This window comes from Triticum urartu, chromosome 3 (assembly GCF_003073215.2).
Source record: "Triticum urartu cultivar G1812 chromosome 3, Tu2.1, whole genome shotgun sequence".
Classification (NCBI taxonomy): Eukaryota; Viridiplantae; Streptophyta; class Magnoliopsida; order Poales; family Poaceae; genus Triticum; species Triticum urartu.
This window is the reverse complement of record NC_053024.1, coordinates 636,603,127-636,623,978: the sequence shown is the minus strand read 5'-3', so window position 1 is coordinate 636,623,978 and position 20,852 is coordinate 636,603,127. Positions and strand designations below refer to the sequence as shown.

General features: G+C 48.9%; 1 protein-coding gene across 1 annotated transcript; it reads left to right on the top strand.

Annotated features, from left to right (window-relative positions):
- The first annotated feature begins 16,511 nt into the window (after window positions 1–16,511).
- On the top strand, window positions 16,512–18,272 carry LOC125547064. The gene is made up of 2 exons (XM_048711093.1): window positions 16,512–17,059; window positions 18,107–18,272. Exons 1-2 carry the CDS (start codon window positions 16,512–16,514, stop codon window positions 18,270–18,272), a joined length of 714 nt encoding a protein of 237 aa, XP_048567050.1.
- The last annotated feature ends 2,580 nt before the right edge of the window (window positions 18,273–20,852 follow it).

Sequence of the window (20,852 nt, the reverse complement as noted above, 5' to 3'; positions counted from 1 at the left end):
CTTATCAGTAACAAAGATAGGTGAAGTAGCAAAAGCAGGGCCAGGTTTCATCCTAGCATTTAGAGATTGCTTATTCCATTTAGCTAATAACCTCTTAAGTTCATAACTATCTTTGCAAGCTAAAATAGCTAAAGAAGCTTCTTTATCAAAAGCATAACCCTTAGGAATAACGGGCAAGTCTTCATCATCACTTTCATCAATATTATCAGATTCAATATTTTCATTCTCTCTAACCCTAGCAAGTTGTTCATCAAGAAATTCACCAAGTGGCACAGTACTATCAAGCATAGAAGTTGTTTCATCATAAGTATCATGCATAGCAGAAGTGGCATCATCAATAACATGCGACATATCAGAACGAATAGCAGAAGCAGGTTTAGGTGTCGCAAGCTTACTCAAAACAGAAGCTGAATCAAGTGCGGAGCTAGATGGCAGTTCCTTACCTCCCCTCGTAGTTGAGGGATAAATCTTGGTTTTTGGATCTCTCAAGTTCTTCATAATGATAAGCAGATATAAATCTCAAGTGACTCAAAGAATAGAGCTATGCTCCCCGGCAACGGCGCCAGAATATAGTCTTGATAACCCACAAGTATAGGGGATCGCAATAGTTTTCGAGGGTAGAGTATTCAACCCAAATTTATTGATTCGACACAAGGGGAGCCAAAGAATATTCTCAAGTATTAGCAGCTGAGTTGTCAATTCAACCACACCTGGAAACTTAATATCTGCAGCAAAGTATTTAGTAGCAAAGTAATATGGTAGTGGTGGTAACGGTAACAAAAGGTAACAGTAGTAAAAGTAGTGTTTTTGGTTTTTTTAGTGATGATACCAATAGCAACGGAAAAGTAAATAAACGAAGAACAATATATGGAAAGCTCGTAGGCAATGGATCGGTGATGGAGAATTATGCCGGATGTGGTTCATCATGTAACAGTCATAACCTAGGGTGACACAGAACTAGCTCCAATTCATCAATGTAATGTAGGCATGTATTCTGAATATAGTCATACGTGCTTATGGAAAAGAACTTGCATGACATCTTTTGTCCTACCCTCCCGTGGCAGCGGGGTCCTAATGGAAACTAAGGGATATTAAGGCCTCCTTTTAATAGAGTACCGGAACAAAGCATTAGCACATAGTGAATACATGAACTCCTCAAACTATGGTCATCACCGGTAAGTATCCCGATTATTGTCACTTTGGGGTTAACGAATCATAACACATAATATATGACTATAGACTTGCAAGATAGGATCAAAAACTCTCATATATTGATAAAAACATAATAGGTTCAGATCTGAAATCATGGCACTCGGGCCCTAGTGACAAGCATTAAGCATAGCAAAGTCATAGCAACATCAATCTTAGAACATAGTGGATACTAGGGATCAAACCCTAACAAAACTAACTTGATTACATGATAGATCTCATCCAACCCATCACCGTCCAGCAAGCCTACGATGGAATTACTCACGCACGGAGGTGAGCATCATGAAATTGGTGATGGAGGATGGTTGATGATGACGATTGGCGACGGATTCCCCTCTCCGGAGCCACGAAGGACTCCAGATCAGCCCTCCCGAGAGGTTTTCGGGCTTGGCGGCGGCTCCGTATCGTAAAACATGATGAATTCTTCTCTCTGATTTTTTTCTCTTTGAAACCAAATATATAGAGTTGGAGTTGAGGTCGGAGGAGCTCCAGGGGGCCCACGAGGTAGGGGGCGCGCCCTAGGGGGGCAGGCGCGCCCCCACCCTCATGGACAGGTGGTGGGCCCCTCTAGTCTTCATCTTTTGCAAGGATTTTTTATTATTTCCGAATAGATGTTCCGTGAAGTTTCAGGTCATTCCGAGAACTTTTGTTTCTGCACATAAATAACACCATAGCAATTCTACTGAAAACAGCGTCAGTCCGGGTTAGTTCCATTCAAATCATGCAAGTTAGAATCCAAAACAACGGCAAAAGTGTTTGGAAAAGTAGATACGACGGAGACGTATCAGCCACCTGCACGTCGGGTTCTGCACCAGAGTATCCGCGGACCCCAGGCTACTAACATGGAGGACTTCCCGTCGCGTCACTACCAGCTGTCAGGCTACACCTACCTCCACAGTTCCTTCTGGGACTGATGTACACTTGTTTATTAGTATTAGATGCATTCGCCGCGAGCCTACATGCCGCCTATGATGTCCTTAGCCTATGTACTGAACTCTGTGTACCAAACTCTATGCATGATCCCTTTTCTAAGATATGCCAACTACTATGTTGTATCTATCGTGTTCCTTTCATTATGATTGTTTCTTCATGAATGATTTTTGTCCTTGCAAATTTCTCAATGCTGAACTACCCCTGGTATATATTAGCAGGATGGTTAGACCTGGTGGTCATGGTCGTGGTGGCCATGCCCCACCACCGCCTGAGTACATGGCTGGTATGATCCAACAGTTCGAGCTGAACCGCCAGTTCATGGAAAATATGATGGCTCAGTTTCCTCGCCCAAATATGAACCAGCAGCCAGCCCATGTGACTCTACAGGATTTCATGCGCCTCAACCCAACTGTGTACCGCAGCTCAACTCAGCCTCTGGATGCTGATGACTGACTCCGTGACATCACCTATGAGATGGAGTCTGTTGATGCAGCCCCTGCCACCTATGCACCTTTGCTTCCTTCTTCCTGAAAGGACCCGCTGCTCAATGGCGGAACAGCCACAGGCGTACTCTGCCGGTTGGAACAATCATCACCTGGCCAGACTTCCAAGCTGCTTTCCGTGCCTGCTTCATCCCTCAGGGAGTCATGGACCGAAAGAAGCGTGAGTTGCGCAACCTCACCCAGGGCAAGAAAACTGTGGAGTTCCGCAACTGATGCACGCAGACAGGAGAAATTCCGTGATGGCCTTCAAGCTGACATCAAGCTTGCACTTCTAGTGCATGACTTTGCTGATTTCGCCACCTTGGTGAACAAGGCCATCAATGTCGAAACTGGTCTACAGGAACACCAGAGCTCTCACAGGCGCAACCGTGACACTGGCTCATCTTCGGGCCCGTCCTCGCAGAAGCATAGGATATGGATTCCCAACAGCATGTACCAGCCAACTGCACCTGCTCCAAGGCAGTCCTATGCTGCACCGCGTCTGCCTCCCCCACCAACTAGGCAGCCAAGACTTCCAGCTCCACCACCCCGAGCTCCTGTTCCCACTCCCAATAATGGTCTGTGCATCAGGTGTGGTCAACTAGGACACCATGCTAGGGAATGCAACCAGAACCAGAATCAACTGGCTCCCCCTGCAGTTGGCCATGGAAGCAACCAGCCCCGCAACAACAATGCCAAGTCTTATGGTCGTGTTCATGCCAACCACATTGATCTAACTAAAGTTCTAGACCAGACTGCTACTGTGATGGGTACACTCCTCGTAAATTCAGTACCAACATCTTTTTTATTTGATACAGGTGCATCGCATTCATTCATGTTAGAATATTTTGCATGCTTGCACGACATTAAATGCGAAGGCATGAACGCTTCGCTATTAGTACACACCTCCGCGGGCCAATGTCGGACCTCCTTGATTTGCAATGACGTCCCCGTTGAAATAGAAGGACTGGAATTCCTTGTCTCTCCCATCGTACTGAAGTCCTGTAGCATTGATCTCATTTTGGGAATGGATTGGTTGAAAGCGTATACTGCTTCTATAGTTTGCGCCACTAAGACCGTCCATCTGCTACACCCTTCTGATGAAATAATTACTTACCAAGCTCATCTAGTTCAGAATGCCGAGGCATGACTTTATGCCTTGAATGCATTGAACGCTGCACCACTCGAGGGCATTAAAAACATTCCCGTTGTTCGCGAATTCCAAGACGTCTTTCCGGAAGAACTTCCAGGGATCCCCCCTGCTAGAGCTGTCGAATTGATCATCGACTAGAAACCAGGCACCACCCCTATATCCAAACGACCCTACAAGATGTCGCCGCATGAACTCATTGAGCTTAAGGAGGAAATCGAAAAATCTCTTAGCAAAGGTTTCATTCGCCCTAGTTGCTCTCCTTGGGGAGCACCTTCTCTCTTTGTTAAGAAGAAGGATGGGACGAACCGATTAGTCCAAGACTATTGTCCTATTAACCAAGCCACTATTCAGAACAAATATCCACTCCCTCGGATCAATGATCTTTATGATCAACTGGCTGGTTCATCAGTGTTCTACAAACTTGATTTGAGGTTGGGTTACCACCATATCCGTGTTCGTGAAGAGGATATCCCAAAGACCGCCTTCGTGACCCGATATGGATCATACGAGTACACCATCATGTTATTCGGCTTAATGAATGCTCCCGTCACCTTCTCTCGTCTGATGAACTATATATTCATGGATTACCTCGACAAGTTCTTCGTGGTTTATCTGGATGATATCCTTGTATTTTCCAAGAACAAAGAAGAACATGCTGAACATCTTCGTCTTGTGCTGGCAAAGCTTCGAGAGCATCAACTCTACGCTAAGTATTCCAAGTGTGAATTCTGGCTCCCCGAAGTAACCTATCTTGGGCATGTCATCTCCAAGGATGGTATTGCCGTCAACCCTGAATGAGTTCAGGCTATTCTCGATTGGACTCCTCCGAAGAATGTCAAGCAAGTCTGAAGTTTTCTGTGTCTCTCCAGCTATTGCCGTCGATTTGTCGAGAACTTCTCCAAGATCGCCAGGCCTCTTACTAACCTGTTGCATAAGGGCGTCAAGTTCCAATGGACAGACAAATGTCAGGAAAGTTTCCAGGCACTCAAAGACAGGTTGACTTCTGCCCCAGTGCTTGCTCCACCTGATACTAAGAAGGACTTTGTCATTTTCTGCGACGCTTCCCGTCAAGGATCAGGCTGTGTCCTAATGCAAGACCGTAGAGTGATTGCTTATGCCTCTCGTCAACTGCACCCTCACAAAGAAAACTATCCAGTTCACGACCTCGAGCTTGCTGCTGTCATTCATGCACTGAAGCAGTGGCGACATTACCTTCTCGGTAATCGTTGCGAGATCTTTACCGACCACCAAAGTCTGAAGTACATGTTTACTCAACCAGACATGAACCTCTGTCAGCAGAGATGGATGGAGATTTTTGCAGACTTTGATGTGGGTATATCCTATACCCCAGGCAAGGCTAATGTAATGGCTGATGCCTTGAGCCGCAAGTCTTACTGCAACCACCTCCAGGTTCACAAAGTTCAGCCCTCGCTTGTCGAAGAATTTAGAAAGCTGAACCTTCATATTGTCCCCCCTGGTGCACTCGCTCCCCTTCCCCCAGAGTTCCAAAAGATGAATCTTCGTGTTGTTACTAAGGGTTCTCTAAATACCCTGGCTGTCGTACCAGATCTCGTAGATGGCATAAAGACTATTCAAGGTTATGACTCTGAAGTCCAGAAGATTAAACGCCATCTCACAGAAGGAAAGCCCTCATTCTTCACTATCGCGGATGATGGCGCCTTGTACTTCAAAGGCCGCCTAGTGGTACCATGTTCGAGGAAAAACCTGGATCAGACTAAAAAGGTTATGAAAGAAGCTCATGATATGCCTCTGTCCATCCATCCTCGTAGTACAAAGATGTACCATGATATTCGTCAGAGATTCTTGTGGTCTAATATGAAGCAAGACATTGCTTGTTATGTTGGTGAGTGTGACGTTTGCCGTTGTATCAAAGCAGAATATCAAAGGCATGCTGGAACTCTACAACCTATCACTATTCCTGAATGGAAATGGGACCATGTTGAAATGGACTTCATCACTAAGTTTCCCAAATTGCGAAAGGGTAATGATGCAATTCTTGTCGTCATTGACCGGCTTTCTAAAGTTGCGCATTTTCTGGCGGTCAAAGAAACAATCACTGCTAGTCAGCTTGCAACTCTCTACATGTCCATAATTGTTTCACTTCACGGTATTCCACTGGTTATCAGTTCAGACCGTGGCAGCTTGTCACTTCAAGATTCTGGGCAAGTTTCCAAGAAGCTATGGGAACTCATCTGTCGTTCAGTATTGTGTTTCATCCTCAGTCGCAAGGACAAGTTGAACGTGTCAACCAAGTTCTCGAGGACAAGCTTCGAGCTTGTGTAATTTCCTTCAGCAAGAAATGGGAGGAATCTCTTCCGTATACCGAGTTCTCTTATAATAATAGCTATCAAGCTAGTCTGAAGATGGCCCCCTTCGAAGTGTTATATGGACGAAAGTGTCGAACCCCTCTGAACTGGTCAGAAACTGGGGAACGTCCACTCTTCAGTCCGGATATTATCCAACATGCCGAAGAACAAGTCTGCATTATTCGTGAGAATCTCAAGACTGCCCAGTCACGACAGAAGAGTCAGTATGACCGTCATCACAAAGACATGGTCTATCAACCTCGCAAAAAGGCTTATCTTCGAGTTACACCAATGAAGGGTGCTCACCGCTTCGGGATCAAGGGCAATCTAGCTCCTCGCTATATTGGTCCCTTCACTATTCTAGAAAGGCGTGGAAAAGTGGCATATCAATTGGAGCTTCCGTCCAACCTTTCTCAGGTTCACGATGTGTTCCACGTGTCACAGCTTCGCCGTTGCTTCAAGGACCCAATCCGAGCAGTGGATTATGAAGTGCTCGAATTGCAACAGGACCTCTCCTATAAAGAGCATCCGGTCCGCATTCTCGACCAAACTGAATGCCGCCCATGTCAGAAAACGATCAAGTTCCTCAAAGTCCAGTGGTCGCATCACTCTGAAGAAGAAGCCACTTGGGAACGCGAGGACCGCCTGCATGATGAATACCCCGCACTGTTTCCTTCTACCTCCTAAATCTCGAGACAAGATTTCTTGTAGTGGAGGAGTTTTGTAAAGCCTGGATAATTAAGCTACAGTGATCCCCCGCTAATGATGCCATGTCACCTCGGTTACTGTGGATAAACTCGTGTTAGTTTGAAATCTAGTTCAAATTTCAAATTTAAAACATATGGCAAACAACAAAAGTTTTCAAAAGATGAAACGAAAATCTTCGGACGGTGTCAAATATGACATAGGTAATTGTGGTGGAGGAAACACATTTTATAAAATACTTAAATGCCCTAAACTATATAAAAAAGAAAGGAAAATAAATAAAACAAAAAAACAAAAAAACAAATACAAAAATGGGGGAAGAACCCCCCCGGGCTCCGGCCCAGTAGGCCATCAGCCCCACTGGGCCAACCACCAGGCCCAGCCGGTCACTCCACCCCCCCCCCCTTATCCCCCCCCCCCCCCCCGAACGCAACCCAAACCGCACCCACTTCTCCACCCTCCCACGTCGCTCTCTCCTCCTTCCCCGATCCAAATCTGGATCGGGAAGGGGAACCGAACCGCGCCACCACGCCGCCGCCGCCTAGGACCTCCTCGCCGGCCTGCCTCCTCCACGCCGCCGTCGTCCCCATCGACCACCCCAAGCCTCGTTGCCTCGTTCCCTACACCCACGGTGAGGACCCCGGTCCTCCTCCCTCCCCTGCTTCGGCCACTTCGGCCATGGCCTCGCTCACCGGAGCCCGCACGCGTACCGGCCACCCTGGCCGCACCGCGCGCACCGACGCTCCGTGCCCCACCTTCATCCACTCGCCACCATCGTCCACGCAGCGCCCGCCCCCGGCTGCCAACGCTCGCCGGCGCCGTCCCGCTCGTCTGCCATGCACGCGCCGCCCTACGCCGGCGATGCCCTCCACCGCTTCCGCTCGCCCTCACTTCCTAGCGCCCCGCCACCCTGGCTCCGCCTCACCACGCCTCACACCCCCGAGCTCCACTGCAGCCCCGCCACTCCGGCTGCCGCAGCCTGTGCCCCCGCCCTCCTTGCCCGCCGCTGGCCCCGCTCCGGCAGCCACCGTGCGCACGCCGCCCGCCGACCGCACCGCCGCTGCTCCACACGGTGCCCGCTCGTGCCTCGCCTCGCCTTCGCCCCGCGTTCGCCTGCGTGTGTGGCGGCGCCACGCATGCCGGGCCATGCCCTGCTGGACCGGCCGCGCCCTGGCCGCATCGCCTGCACCGTCCGGCCGCTAACCACCCGTGCCGCACTTGGCCGGCGCCCTCCCTGTGCCCTGGGTTCGCCCGCGCCCTGCGCCTGTTTGCCATCTCCCGTCGCCCGACCCACTAAGGCCCCTGTGCCACTGGACTGAGGGGCCCGGCCCCAGAACGTTTTAGAAAAAAAAGAATTTAAAAAGCAATAAATAATTAATAATTACATTAATTAATTAAAGAATTAATTAAGTTAATTAATCATAATTAGATTGATCTAATAACTAATTAACCTAATTAACTATTAGTTAATTAAATAGAGTATGATAGTGGGACCCACACGTCAGTTTGACCCAGTCAACACCTCTGTTGACTGCTGACATCAGCAAGCACTATTCTGGATAATGTTGAATTAAAATAATTAAATAAAACCTAAAAATGATTTAAAATCTTTTAAAATTAATAGAAAATAAACCGTAGCTTAGATGGAAAAACTTTGTACATGAAAGTTGCTCAGAACGACGTGACGAATCCGGATACTCAACCCGTTCGTCTGCCATGCATCCCTAGCATAGTGAACACGCAACTTTCCCCCTCCGATTCATCTGTCCGAAAACGCGAAACACCGGGGATATTTTCCCGGTTGTTTTTCCCCTTCACCGGTATCACCACCTATTGCGTTAGGGCACACCTAGCACCGTTAATTGTCATGTCATGCATCGATATGCATCTGTTTGCATTGTATTCATTGTTTCTTCCCGCTCTTCTCTCCAGTAGGCTACGAGACTGACGCCGCTGCTGGTGCCCCGACCGACTACGTTGTTGACGACCCCTACTTGCGAGAGCAACCAGGCAAGCCCCCCCCCCCCTTGATCACTAGATATCGCATATTCTTATCTCTACTGCTTGCATTAGAGTAGTGTAGCATGTTACTGATTTCCGTCAATCCTATCCTAATGCATAGCCTGTCATTGTTGCTACAGTTATTGATACCTTACCTGCAATCCTAAATGCTTAGTATAGGATGCTAGTTTATCATTAGTGGCCCTACATTCTTGTCTGTCTGCCATGCTATACTATCGGGCCGTGATCACTCGGGACGTGATCACGGGCATATACTTATACATAATATATGATACTTGTGGTGACTAAAGACGGGTCGGCTCGAAGAGTACCCGCGAGTGATTCACGGATTGGGTCCAAAAGGACGTTTGTCCCGACGGCCCTCTGAGTGGATCTTTGTGGCGGAGTGATAGGGTAGGTTGAGACCACCTAGGAGAGAGGTGGGCCTGGCCCTGGTCAGCGTCCGTGGTTAATTCAATTAACACGCTTAACGAGATCTGGGTATTTGATCTGAGTCTGGCCACTGGCCTATACGCACTAACCAACTACGCGGGAACAGTTATGGGCACTCGACGTCGTGGTATCAACCGAAGCCTTCTTGATGTCAGCGACTGAGCAGCGCGCGCCAGATTGGACTGGAAGGCTTGCTCTTGTATTAGGAAGGCTAGGTCTGCTTCCGGCCGCCCACGCAACGTGCAGGTGTGCAATGGGCGATGGGCCCAGACCCCTGCGTCATAGGATATAGACCAGTGTGCTGACCTCTCTGTTGTGCCTAGGTGGGGCTGCGACGTGTTGATCTTCTGAGGCCGGGCATGACCCAGGAAAGTGTGTCCGGCCAAAGGGGATCGAGCATGTTGGGAAATGTGGTGCACCCCTGTAGGGAAGTTTATCTATTCGAATAGTCGTGTCCTTCGGTAAAAGGACGACCCAGAGTTGTACCTTGACCTTATGACAACTAGAATCGGATACTTAATAAAACACACCCTTTCAAGTGCCAAATACAACCAGGTGATCACTCTCTAACAGGGCGACGAGGAGAGGATCGCCGGGTAGGATTATGCTATGCGATGATACTTGGTGAACTTACCATCTACTCTCTTCTACATGCTTCAAGATGGAGGCGGCGAGAAGTGTAGTCTTCGATAGGACTAGCTATCCCCCTCTTATTCTGGCTTTCTGCAGTTCTGTCCACATATACTACCCTTTTTCATTTGATACCAATGCATACATATGTAGTGTAGCTCCTTGCTTGCGAGTACTTTGGATGAGTACTCACGGTTGCTTTGCTTCCCCCTTTTCCCCTTTCGATACCCGATTATTGCGACCAGACAATGGAGTCCAGGAGCCAGACGCCACCGTCGACGATGACTCCTACTACACTGGAGGTGCCTACTACTACGTGCAGGCCGCTGACGACGACCAGGAGTACTTTAGGAGGATCCCAGGCAAGAGGCCTGCGCCTCTTTCGTTGTATCCCTGTTTGTGCTAGCCTTCTTAAGGCAAACTTGTTTAACTTATGTCTGTACTCAGATATTGTTGCTTCCACTGACTTGTCTATGATCGAACTCTTGTATTCGAGCCCTCGAGGCCCTTGGCTTGTAATATGATGCTTGTATAACTTATTTTATTTGTAGAGTTGTGTTGTGATATCTTCCCGTGAGTCCCTGATCTTGATTGTACACATTTGCGTGTATGATTAGTGTACGATTGAATCAGGGGCGTCACAACAGAGTCTATAAGTCTACGAGGAGTTTTATATTTACGATGAAAGTCGATCCCTAAAAATGAATGTCTTCATTTGAAGACTTTGATTTTCTTGAAGACTTTGAAATGAGGAAATTGGTGTGACCTTGAAGACTTCGATATTGACGCGAGGATTATGAAGCGTGAAGACTTTTGTTTTCGTAGTTTAATTTTATCTTTCTTGACTCATAGGAAACACCGTACTGTTAAAGGGGTTCGGGGTAAAACTTAGGAAAAACTTTCCAAGTGATGCTCATCTCAAAGCCTACACATACCCAAGGTAAAACTAAGGAAAAAGGGGGAGATTGTAAGTGCATCTAGTGCCCCTTAGTAATTTTGGTGTATTGAAGACTTATATGTTAAGGGACTAATGTGTTTTTGAGTGTACACATGTCTATAACTCTATGAGGAGTTTGATATTTACAGAGAAAGTTGACCCCTAAAAATGAGGTTCTTCGACTAAAGACTTTGGATTTCTGAAGACTTTCTAAAGACTTTGAAAGTGAAAAAATTGGTGCAATCCTGAAGACTTGGTATTCATTCGAGGAACATGAAGCATGAAGACTTCTGTTTTAATAGTTTCATTTTTTTCTTTCTTGAGTCATAGGAAACACCGTACTATTAAAGGGGGTCGAGGAAATACTAAGGAAAAATTTCCATGTGATGCTCAACTCAAAATCCTACACCTACCAATCCCTTCGAGTGAAGCCATTTGAAATATCATACAGTTCAGTCAATTTCTTCAGTAACAGAGACAGAGATCTTTTGGTCTCTGAGGAATTTGTTCTGACTGAGGAGTTAGGAATTCGCCAGTGTGGATTTCCTACAAGTGAGGAGCGTGATAGCCCTGAGGAATTTAAGAGCTCAAATTTCCGACCGTTGCTGTGCTACGCGCCAATTGTTCCAAAATATCTTATCCACCTAACAGTCATATCATTGATGGGCATTTATATCTTATCATGTCAGGCTGCTCCCCGGCTATAAATAGCCACCCCCTACAACCACTAGCTGGTTGGCTGCTCCGAGAAACTGACACTTGGCATTGAGAGCATCCCATCCTCCGAGGACTTTGAGCGAAAATCATCAGTGAGGAAAACCCAAACCCAAACACCTAAAACCCAAAGTGATTGAGCATCACTGAAGATATTGTTCCTGTGTGGAACCGATGCTTGTTACTTTTGAGGACTGTGCATCCTACAGACGGTTAGGCGTCATGGTCTAGAGCATCCAAGAGGAATCGTGGATCGCCGAGTGACCGAGTCTGTGAAGGTTTGGAAGTCACCTGAAGACTTACCACGTGTGATTGAGCGAGATCTGTGTGACTTTAGCTCAAGGAGAATACTGTGAGGACTGTGTGTCCGGGACTATGTGTCCTGAGGTTTAAATACCTAGCCGCTCCAACCAGACGTACAACTGTCACAACAGTTGGAACTGGTCTACCAAATCATTGTCTTCACCGAGCTACTTGTTATATTTCCTCAACCCTTTCATTTTCTCATTCATGTGTTGATGAACTTGATCGTTACTATTTGAAGACTTTGACTGAAGACTTTATCAATTTCCTCAATCCTAATTCTTCAGTCATCTTATCTTCAGCCTGCTTATCCTGTTTTCACGCTACCTATGCTCTGTGTATGTTTCATTTCATCATGATGACTATGCTACTACTTTGTTATGCATGCACCTGAGTACTTATTCCGCTGCTTGTAGTTCATTGCTTAGGAAATTCCTCACTTAGAATTTCCTTAGTGATGAATTCATAAAAGACGCCTATTCACCCCCTGTAGTCGATTTAACGCACTTTCAGAAACTCTGATCTCTCTGCTCCCCTAGGGTTTTTGGCATTTTTGAGTATTTATAGAGTTGATAGTCGATGAAGAGGGGGCTCGTGGGCCCCACTACCCACCAGGGCGCGCCCTGGTGCCTTATGGGCCCACGGGCCTCCCCTCAGGCACTTCCTTGGCTCCCAAGTTGTCTTCTATCCAGAAAAAAAACACCAAAAAGTTTCGTGGCATTTGGACTTCGTTTGGTACTGATATTCTATGAAGTAAAAAATAAGCAAAAAACAACAACTGGCACTGGACACTGTGTCAATAGGTTAATCCCCAAAAATGATGTAAAATTGCTATAAAATGAATATAAAATACCCAAGATTGATAATATAACAGCATGAAACAATAAAAAATTATAGATACGTTGGAGACGTATCAGCCGGCAGCACCGGCCAACCCTTCTTGGACTTGCATCGGTTAATTCTAGTTAAATGGTACTAAATGTATGATCATCAACTGTTTAAGTAAATGATGAAAGATTTCGACAGATAAGTGCTACTCCAAATCTGAAGTCCACAATACCCGAACAAACTGGGGTCTCGATTTCATTACTACATGCATACTCGTAAAACTTGAAAACCCAAGATTGAAATCGTCGTACAGGGCGGCGGGACGAATACTCATAGGAGCGGCCTTGCTGGTTCGTTCTTCATCCGGCTAGCTTGAAGAGTTCCTTGTTGACCTCAAGTTTTTCAGCGTCTTCCTTTTGACTACTTGTAATGAAGTATAGCAGCTCCAATAGATCTCGCTTATCGTACCAACTGGATCGGAACAAGGCGGCGGCTGGGAGGCGAGGAGACCGGTAGAGAATGGGAGAGTGATTTCGTAGAGAATGGGAGAGTGTTGTTGTATTACGAATGGGGTGAGACTCACTTTGGTGCACCGAACACGTCACCGGGACTCTTGTGTCACCCATGCGCAGCGTGTTGTCACGTTAATTCATTGTGAGGACATGATGAATAATTTGACCGACGTGTACTAGTACTACTGTACTACTTACTAATCGTATTTAGTGTCACATTTTAAGCATATGTTTAACTAACAAAATGTCAGTGCATGTCACCGAAAATTATACCATTGGAAACTATGTTCAAATAATTTTTTTGACATGCATTAACATTTAGTTAGTTAAATTTATGATCAAAATTTGACACAAATTACGAAGGGGACCAAAAAACCAGGAGGGAGGTAGTAGTATGAGTAGCGCAATATATGGTATAGAGGACTACTAGTACTACAAATTTAGAAATGGAGTACGATGTTACAAGGTTGTGCGGCACAATTTGTAGCCTACATGAGTAATACAAATATAATTCTCATTAGACAACACTTTCACCAACAAGTACGCACTTGAAGCCTAATTGATATATATGGCTTCTTCACAGCATCTCCATTATCATTATCTGTCGTGGTTTTGTTACGGCAGATGTCCTCGTGAAAGGATTTAAATGTGAGGCCATCGTGACAGTGATAAACTTGTCGGGGTTGAGCGGGATGAGAGACACGAGTTTACCCAGGTTCGGTCCCTCATAGAGGAGGTAAAAGCCTACTCCTACTCTTGTTGCTTGAGTGTCGATTATAAGGGAGCGGATTCGCTTGACCTAACTATCGATTGATTGTAACTTGCCCTATTCTATGCCAGGGACTCCTTATGCTGGCATGGATTTTGACATGCTGGTAGGCGACTTGAATGCTTGGTGAGGCGGCCTAGCACTCTACGATGGACGAGTTGGTTGGTCGGAACCGGCGATTTTGGGGGACGGGTGGTTTTTCTTAGGCAGTCGCCTCACCAAGCGTTCAACTCGCCCATCGTGGCGTCCTAGGTCGCCTCCCCCGTGGTCCTTCGCGTCTCTGGCGGTCCATGCCCCACCTCTCCGGCCGCACGAGCGCCTCGACCCCCAATTTGGCAGTGCTTGCCTTCGTGGTGGGTGGGGGCGGGTCGGTGTCATTGATCTCGTCATCTGCACATGCTCCCGTCGCCCTGATTTTGTCGCGCTCGTCGATTCTCACCGGCCGCAGTCACTGATGACCTAGGGATTTCTCTCCCTCTTCTCGTGTGGGAAGGTGAGGAGGGGAGAGGGGAATGGAGGCCAGGCTGAGTGGACGAGTTTCCCCAAAATTTGGGAACGACAAACCCACCGCTCTGTTTTCGGGTGGTCGGCACTGTCGACCACGTGGCACGATCTCGTGCTAGCTGAATCACGCGCGCGCGCCGTTCAGCGTTTAGGTTCTTTCCTAGGCCTACACGCGAGTCGCGAGAGGCTGAGGCGTCGCTGAGTTTGGCTTCAATTTTTTTCGCTCAAAGTATATACCTGTACTGTACCCTACGTACACATACCTGGGAGGGGCCCCTGACTTTTGGGGCCCGGGGCGGCCGCCCCTCTCAGGGCCGGCTCTGGCTTCTATTCAAGTTCAGGTGCGCAATCTTGCCTCCGAATTCGATTCCAACTTGCTCAGGCCCCGGGTACAATAAAATAAAATCGAGTCTTAGGCCTATGCTGCTTGCAGATAGTCAAGAACATACTCGGAGGGAGGAGCAGATCAGAGATCACGGATGTCTAAGCGGCGGCGGGGACAGGAGAAGCACGCGAACTGCGCCAGCAAAAGGTCACGGCCTGAACCACCTCTATCTGGTACTGGATGACTGGAAAGATGCGTTCGGCATCCACAAGATTGACGCCGCCGACGATGACGGGGACCTTGGCCAGACACCTGTCCTCCGGTTGGTGTCACCAGCACCTGGTTTTCCAATGCGCTTTGCGGCCGTTGGCAGCAACATCGTCATCGTCACCGACCCATATTGCGGTGAGGCTCCCACACTTGTCTATGACACGAAGAGAACAGGACTCACCGTCAGCCCTCCACTCCCCCCTCCACTGGTGGGTGAGGCCAACTCCACCGCACGACCCTAAAACTCACCCCATTTTGTCCGGATTTTGTCCGTATGGGGTAGAAATAGGGAGAGAAAACGCTGGACAGAGGCCGGACAAACTCGCTGCACGCAGCGCTGCTACCCCATTTTTACCCCATTTCACCAGTTGTCCATCCTCGTCATTTCTTCAAACACGTAGCAGGCATAGCGAACTCGCCGCCGCGGCCGCCTCGTCCGCCCAAGCTCGCCGCCGCGCCCCGCGCATGGGCCATGCCGCCCGTGCCGCCGCGCCCCGCGCCCGCGCTAGGCCGCCCGTGCCGTCGCGCCCCTCGTCCCCGCCGCCCGTCGCCCACGCGCCGTGGCCGCGCGCCAGCGCCATGGCTGCCCGCAGCCGCGCCCCGCGCCCGCGCCATGGCTGCCCGCGGTGGAGTTGGCCGTTCCGTAGGGGCATGAAGAGCAGCCCGGCGCCCGGAGAGGCGCGACCTTCTCCCCCTCGTGGTGGCGCCTGTCGCTCCGGCGCCCGAAGAGGCGCAGCCAGAAGTAGTAGAAGGCGAGGCCGTCGAGCCGGGCTAGCGCCGGGAGCGCGTCGGGCAGTGGGTGTACGAGGTGCGCGTGCCCAGGATCTTGGTGAAGTACTCCCCGCTCCCCTGGGCCAGGCCAGACACCACCGGCGGCACGACCCCTCCCCCGGCGCGACACGTGCCGTTGGCCGCGCCGGCGGCCGCAGAGAGCGGCGCTGCCCTCTTCTCGTCCCGCTCCAGTCGGTACGCGAGCAGCTCGGCCGTGGTGGCGTTCTTTGAGCATTTCCGACGGGCTTGGCAGAGGCATGGGAGGCGGCGGCGAGCAGGAGAAGGAGCATGGAGAGGGAGAGCAAAGGCGGAGGCGCCATGGGTGTGAACTGGAGGGGGGCCGGTGCTGCTGCTGTACTGGAGTGGCGTGGTGCGCGTGGTGGGCAGGTACAGAAAAGGAGAAAAAGAGAGACTGACAGGTGGAGTCAAGGGCGGACACAGACGGACGACGAGGACGCGAAGACGTCCGCTTTCTGTCCGCTTTGGCCCCAAACCGAGAGCAATTTTGGTCTGGAAATGAGGCAAAAGCGAACACGGACCGGACAAAACGTCCATATGCTCCCATGCGTTAGGTCGTTCGGTTTGTTTGTTTTACCCCAAACGGACACAAACGGACGATTTAGGGTAAAAATGGGTCACACGGTGGAGTTGCCCTGACTTCCACACCTCCGTGGCCACCGCGGACATGCTGTATGCACTGAGTTTTCGCCAGTGGGATCAGCAGCACGCCTTCGAGGTGATGTCTCGGGATCCTCCAAGTCCCGGAGGTGATCCTGCTTCAAGTACCAAGAGCTGGTCATGGAGAAGCGTGCCCTCGCCGCCGCCGTTCGAGGAGCATGAATGGGTCACCTCCTACGCCGTGGACCCGGACGGATGCACCATCTTCATGTCTGTGCTCCACAACCGCAATCTGAAACGCCGTATCTTCTCCTTCGACACCGGGCGCTCCGAGTGGAGGTTCCATGGGGAACGGGCCTTGCCTTTCCAAGGCCAGGGCTACTACGACAGCACGCTGGACGCGTGGGTCGGCCTTCGCGAGGATGGCTACGTCTGCGCCTGCCAGGTCGCCCCCCGCAGCGGCGCCATGCGGCCGGAGTGGAAGATCGTCAAGGAGAAGATGTTCCACAAGGTACCGGAGAGGAAGCGGGCGGCCACGTATGCCACTCTCACGTACATGGGCAACGCCAGGTTTTGCCTTGTGGAGGGTGTGGTACGTGAGGAAGTGGAGTATGAGTACGCCTTCGGTGATGAGCATTTTTACGGTACCCTCTACTGCTATAGAGGGGAGAGAGCAGTATACAATCATCCCGCCGTTCATTTCGTGAGGGTAATCTAGTCATATTTTTATGTTTTCCATTGTAACGTCAGCCCTGCAGCAATCGGTCGCTCTGTTCGTTCAACTACCCGAGCCGTAGTTGAACTCGCCGTCGCATCCCATATCCCGGCGCACTCCTGCCACCACACTCCGCCGGTGCACTTGACCTCGACTGCCGGGCGCTCGTCCACTTCGCCGTCCTCGTACCTCCAGCCGTGCCTTCCGCCGGGGCACGCACGGCCCTCTCACGCACGTCCACGTCCGTCAGTACAGGCCGCATCCCACCAAAAACTAGAGTGCAGATCGTAAATTTTCACAACTTCTATGTCTTTGGTACCATGGTGGTTCATCACTTAACTCTTGGTCGGTGGAGACGTCGTGTTTTGGTTGATCCATAGAGTCCGTCCATTGATAGCTTCTGAAATAGGCACTACATCTAATTTCCCTGGTAGCCGGCGGCTGCCAAAGAAGGGGAGCTCGTCGGGATCGGACAACTGTGTATACTGTCGAGCGGCCGGTACACGATCATGTGACCAAGACGATGACGAGATGCAACGGTGGCCGCCGCAAGAGGAAAGGGGAGGACCGGAGGAGGCCTCGTCGAGGAAGACTTTGCCGGCGCGCGTGACACCACGAGCTTGGCTGGCGCCTAGTGGCGTAACAACGTTGATCCACGAGCACGGCCGACAATCGGGGAGGCGACGAGGTGGCCGCCGGAATCCAAGTCGATGGGCGTGTTCGTGCGGTCGTGCTGAAAAAGTGTAGAAAACGGGTTGGCTTGTTGGCGAGACGGGCTAATCTTTTTCCTCTCCCTAAATTACCCTCATAGCACGTATACCGCGGCGCCCGAAGCGGCCAGTGCCACTGATACTGTTAGCGACGGGACTGGTCCAATTGAGTAGTATAGATCGATCACCGCCCTTGAATTTCAAGAATAGACTGCCCATATTGATGACAGGGTACAGTAAAAGAGCTCTCGGTGATTGCGATGGCTGCATGCTCCATATGACCAGGTTTGGCCTCAGGTACACTCATAAGGGAGAGCTGCAGACCACCATCGATTGTACCACCAGCTCTTATTCATTGTCCAAGCATATCACACATTTTTCTCCTGTGGCGTTCTGGATGTAGCTAGGGACTAGCTGGTTGGCCTGTGGTTGTTTGAAATGAAATGGATACTATATATGCCCGTTTGAGTTTCTGGATGTAAATTATGATTTGCATCGATAAGAAGTTTGCTTCTCGGAGATTAATCTTGTTTCTTTTTCATGTCTGTCCTGGAAAACTCTTGAGGTGCTGATAGGTTTCAGGTATGATACATGCCATATGTCATACTCAATGTGGATGCATGGCAAGATTCAAATCATTCTCAATCGGTTTTCGACGGGTTTTTCATAAATTAACTGGGCAACTCTCTTCTTCTTAATTAATCGATGAGGCAAATGTTTTGCCTTCGTTTCAAAAAAAATATCATTCTCAAGAAAAACGACTTAAGTATTTCGTCACTACAGATATGAAATGATATCATTCTAAAAAAATGATATGTTTACAAACTAACTTGACCAGTGATAGCATGTTTTGTTCTAGCATAAAAAAGGAATGCATATCTAAAATAGAGGGTCTGATCATAGATTTTTTTTAAAGGTATGTCATTGACTGCCTGGGTTAATTCACAGCATGCTCCCTTACTATTAGATTTTGGAATTGATCAACCAAAAATTGTAAAGCCCTTTAACTTTGAATTATGCTGGTTTTAAAGGGAGGATCTAGAAAGTGTTGTTTCTAAGGTTTGCAATAGTGCTTATTGCGGTATAGAAATATAAAGGATCAGTGGCATGAGGAAAAAATATATTAAAAGGGTGGAACTTGAACTATATACAAAAAAAGAGTAATTGGTAGATGCTATTAATGAGATAGATAAATATAGTGAAATTCATGGTCTGAGTAGAGATAAATATCTTCAACATTGAGAGAAATGTAGGCACATAATTTTTGTATCCCCAGATTATTGTTTTCCAACTGCCTCCCGGATGGCTCGAGGGCGACTCCGGAGGCCGCCGCCGCCACTCCTAGAAGCCATCACCACTGCTACTCCCTCCCTCTTCGTCGCCGGAGGAGGCCCCCGGGCTAAGCTTGCTACGGACAACAGCGGCAAGGACGTGATCTGCCTCACCTTGGCGCCTCCAACCCCTCTCCCTCAGATCCAAGGTCTCGGAGTCGCCATCTGCTCTCCGGTCGGCGTGTGCTGACCCTTAGATAGCTACTCGCGCACATCATCGCCAATGGTGAGGGCTTCTGAGCTACTAAGCCATAGAGATGCAGTGTTGGCCCGATAGTGGCCTGCAAATCCTGGATCCATTGGGATGCCGATAACTCGGACTCCATCTGCGACTGTTTGAGGACGCACGCGCCTCCTACATGGCATGTCTGGATCGCCTTGGCATCCCTGCCAGATCCTTTCCTCCTAGCCGCCCCGGGTGGATCCGGCGTGGGTGCTGCGATGAGGCGAGATGCGGCGCCACAGACTGATCTACCTTCACGAGTCTGGGTAGGGCTATCTTCGGCGAAAATGGTAGCCGGTGGTGATGTGCTTCGCCGTCGGTGTTGGTCCGTGTGGTGAAAACCCGGGCCTGTGGCGGTGGCCTCGCTATGGATTGTCGTGCCATCGAAAGGTATTTGCGATGGTTCCTCTCTCTCCAGATCTATGGACAGCGTCTTGACACAGAGGTATGGTTGTACAACTGGGCGATCAGTTTTCTAGTCATGCGCAAGCGACTTCTAGGATCATGGAAAAGTGCTGATAACATAGACATTGCTCCACCATTTACTCCATCAGCCCCCCCCCCCCCCCCGGGGGGGGCAACAAAATTTTCAAGAATTGTAGGGTGCGCCACCGAAAAACAGCTCCCCATGAAGAGGGGGATCATGTCCCTCTTGCAGGAACATGGCGCTTTTCGCATGTGTTCTCTCCAAAAAAATTCGGAAGGTCCCAGAACATTTTCGGCACCCTTCGAAAAATTCCAGACGTGTTTCAAAACTTTTCTGGGATGATGGTTCACTCTGATTTTTTTTTCTTTTGGTTTCTCCGAAACACTTCTAGTTCTCTATCTGAAACATTTTCAGTGTCTCCGAAACTTTTCTGGTGACTTCTCTCAGACTCCTTTCCCAGTACACAGCAGATAGGTGACTCTTAAGCGTGTGACCCCGTAGGTTGGGTGAAATATAGACATGACAGGAACTCTTTTCGATCAATGGTCAATAACGGAACCGTGGACATTCATATTGATCCCTATACCCACACGAATGGACATCCATTTGAGCCAATAAAGTTCACAATTTTTTGTTGGAATGTCTGTTTTATGTTTGGCTTCGCATAGTTGACTTATCGTTTTAGTTTATAACAAATGATAGGTTCTAAACTATAGGTTATGTGGCATCCTAGCCAATATAGGCGTCATCCTAGGAATAGGATTTGTGATGCAATAACTGTATCGTTTTATGCCTATGTTTTCTGTCCATTTGTTCACCGAATTTGGTACTTGTAATGAATCAGTTTTGAATCTGAAGCATGTGCACTTCATTTATACTCCTTCTGTATCAAAATATACGACGTGTTTGGACACTATATTTTGATACGGAAGGGGTAAAAGAACCGTGACACACGTGTAAAAATGTAAGGTCTTGATATAAGACCAAGAAGGCCATACAAAT

Coding starts and splice junctions, on each gene's coding strand:
- LOC125547064 (XM_048711093.1), top strand. CDS start 16,512: ATGCTGTATGCACTGAGTTTTCGCCAGTGGGATCAGCAGCACGCCTTC. Junction 17,060..18,106: donor CGTGAGGAAGTGGAGTATGA/GTACGCCTTCGG, acceptor GACAGGGTACAG/TAAAAGAGCTCTCGGTGATT.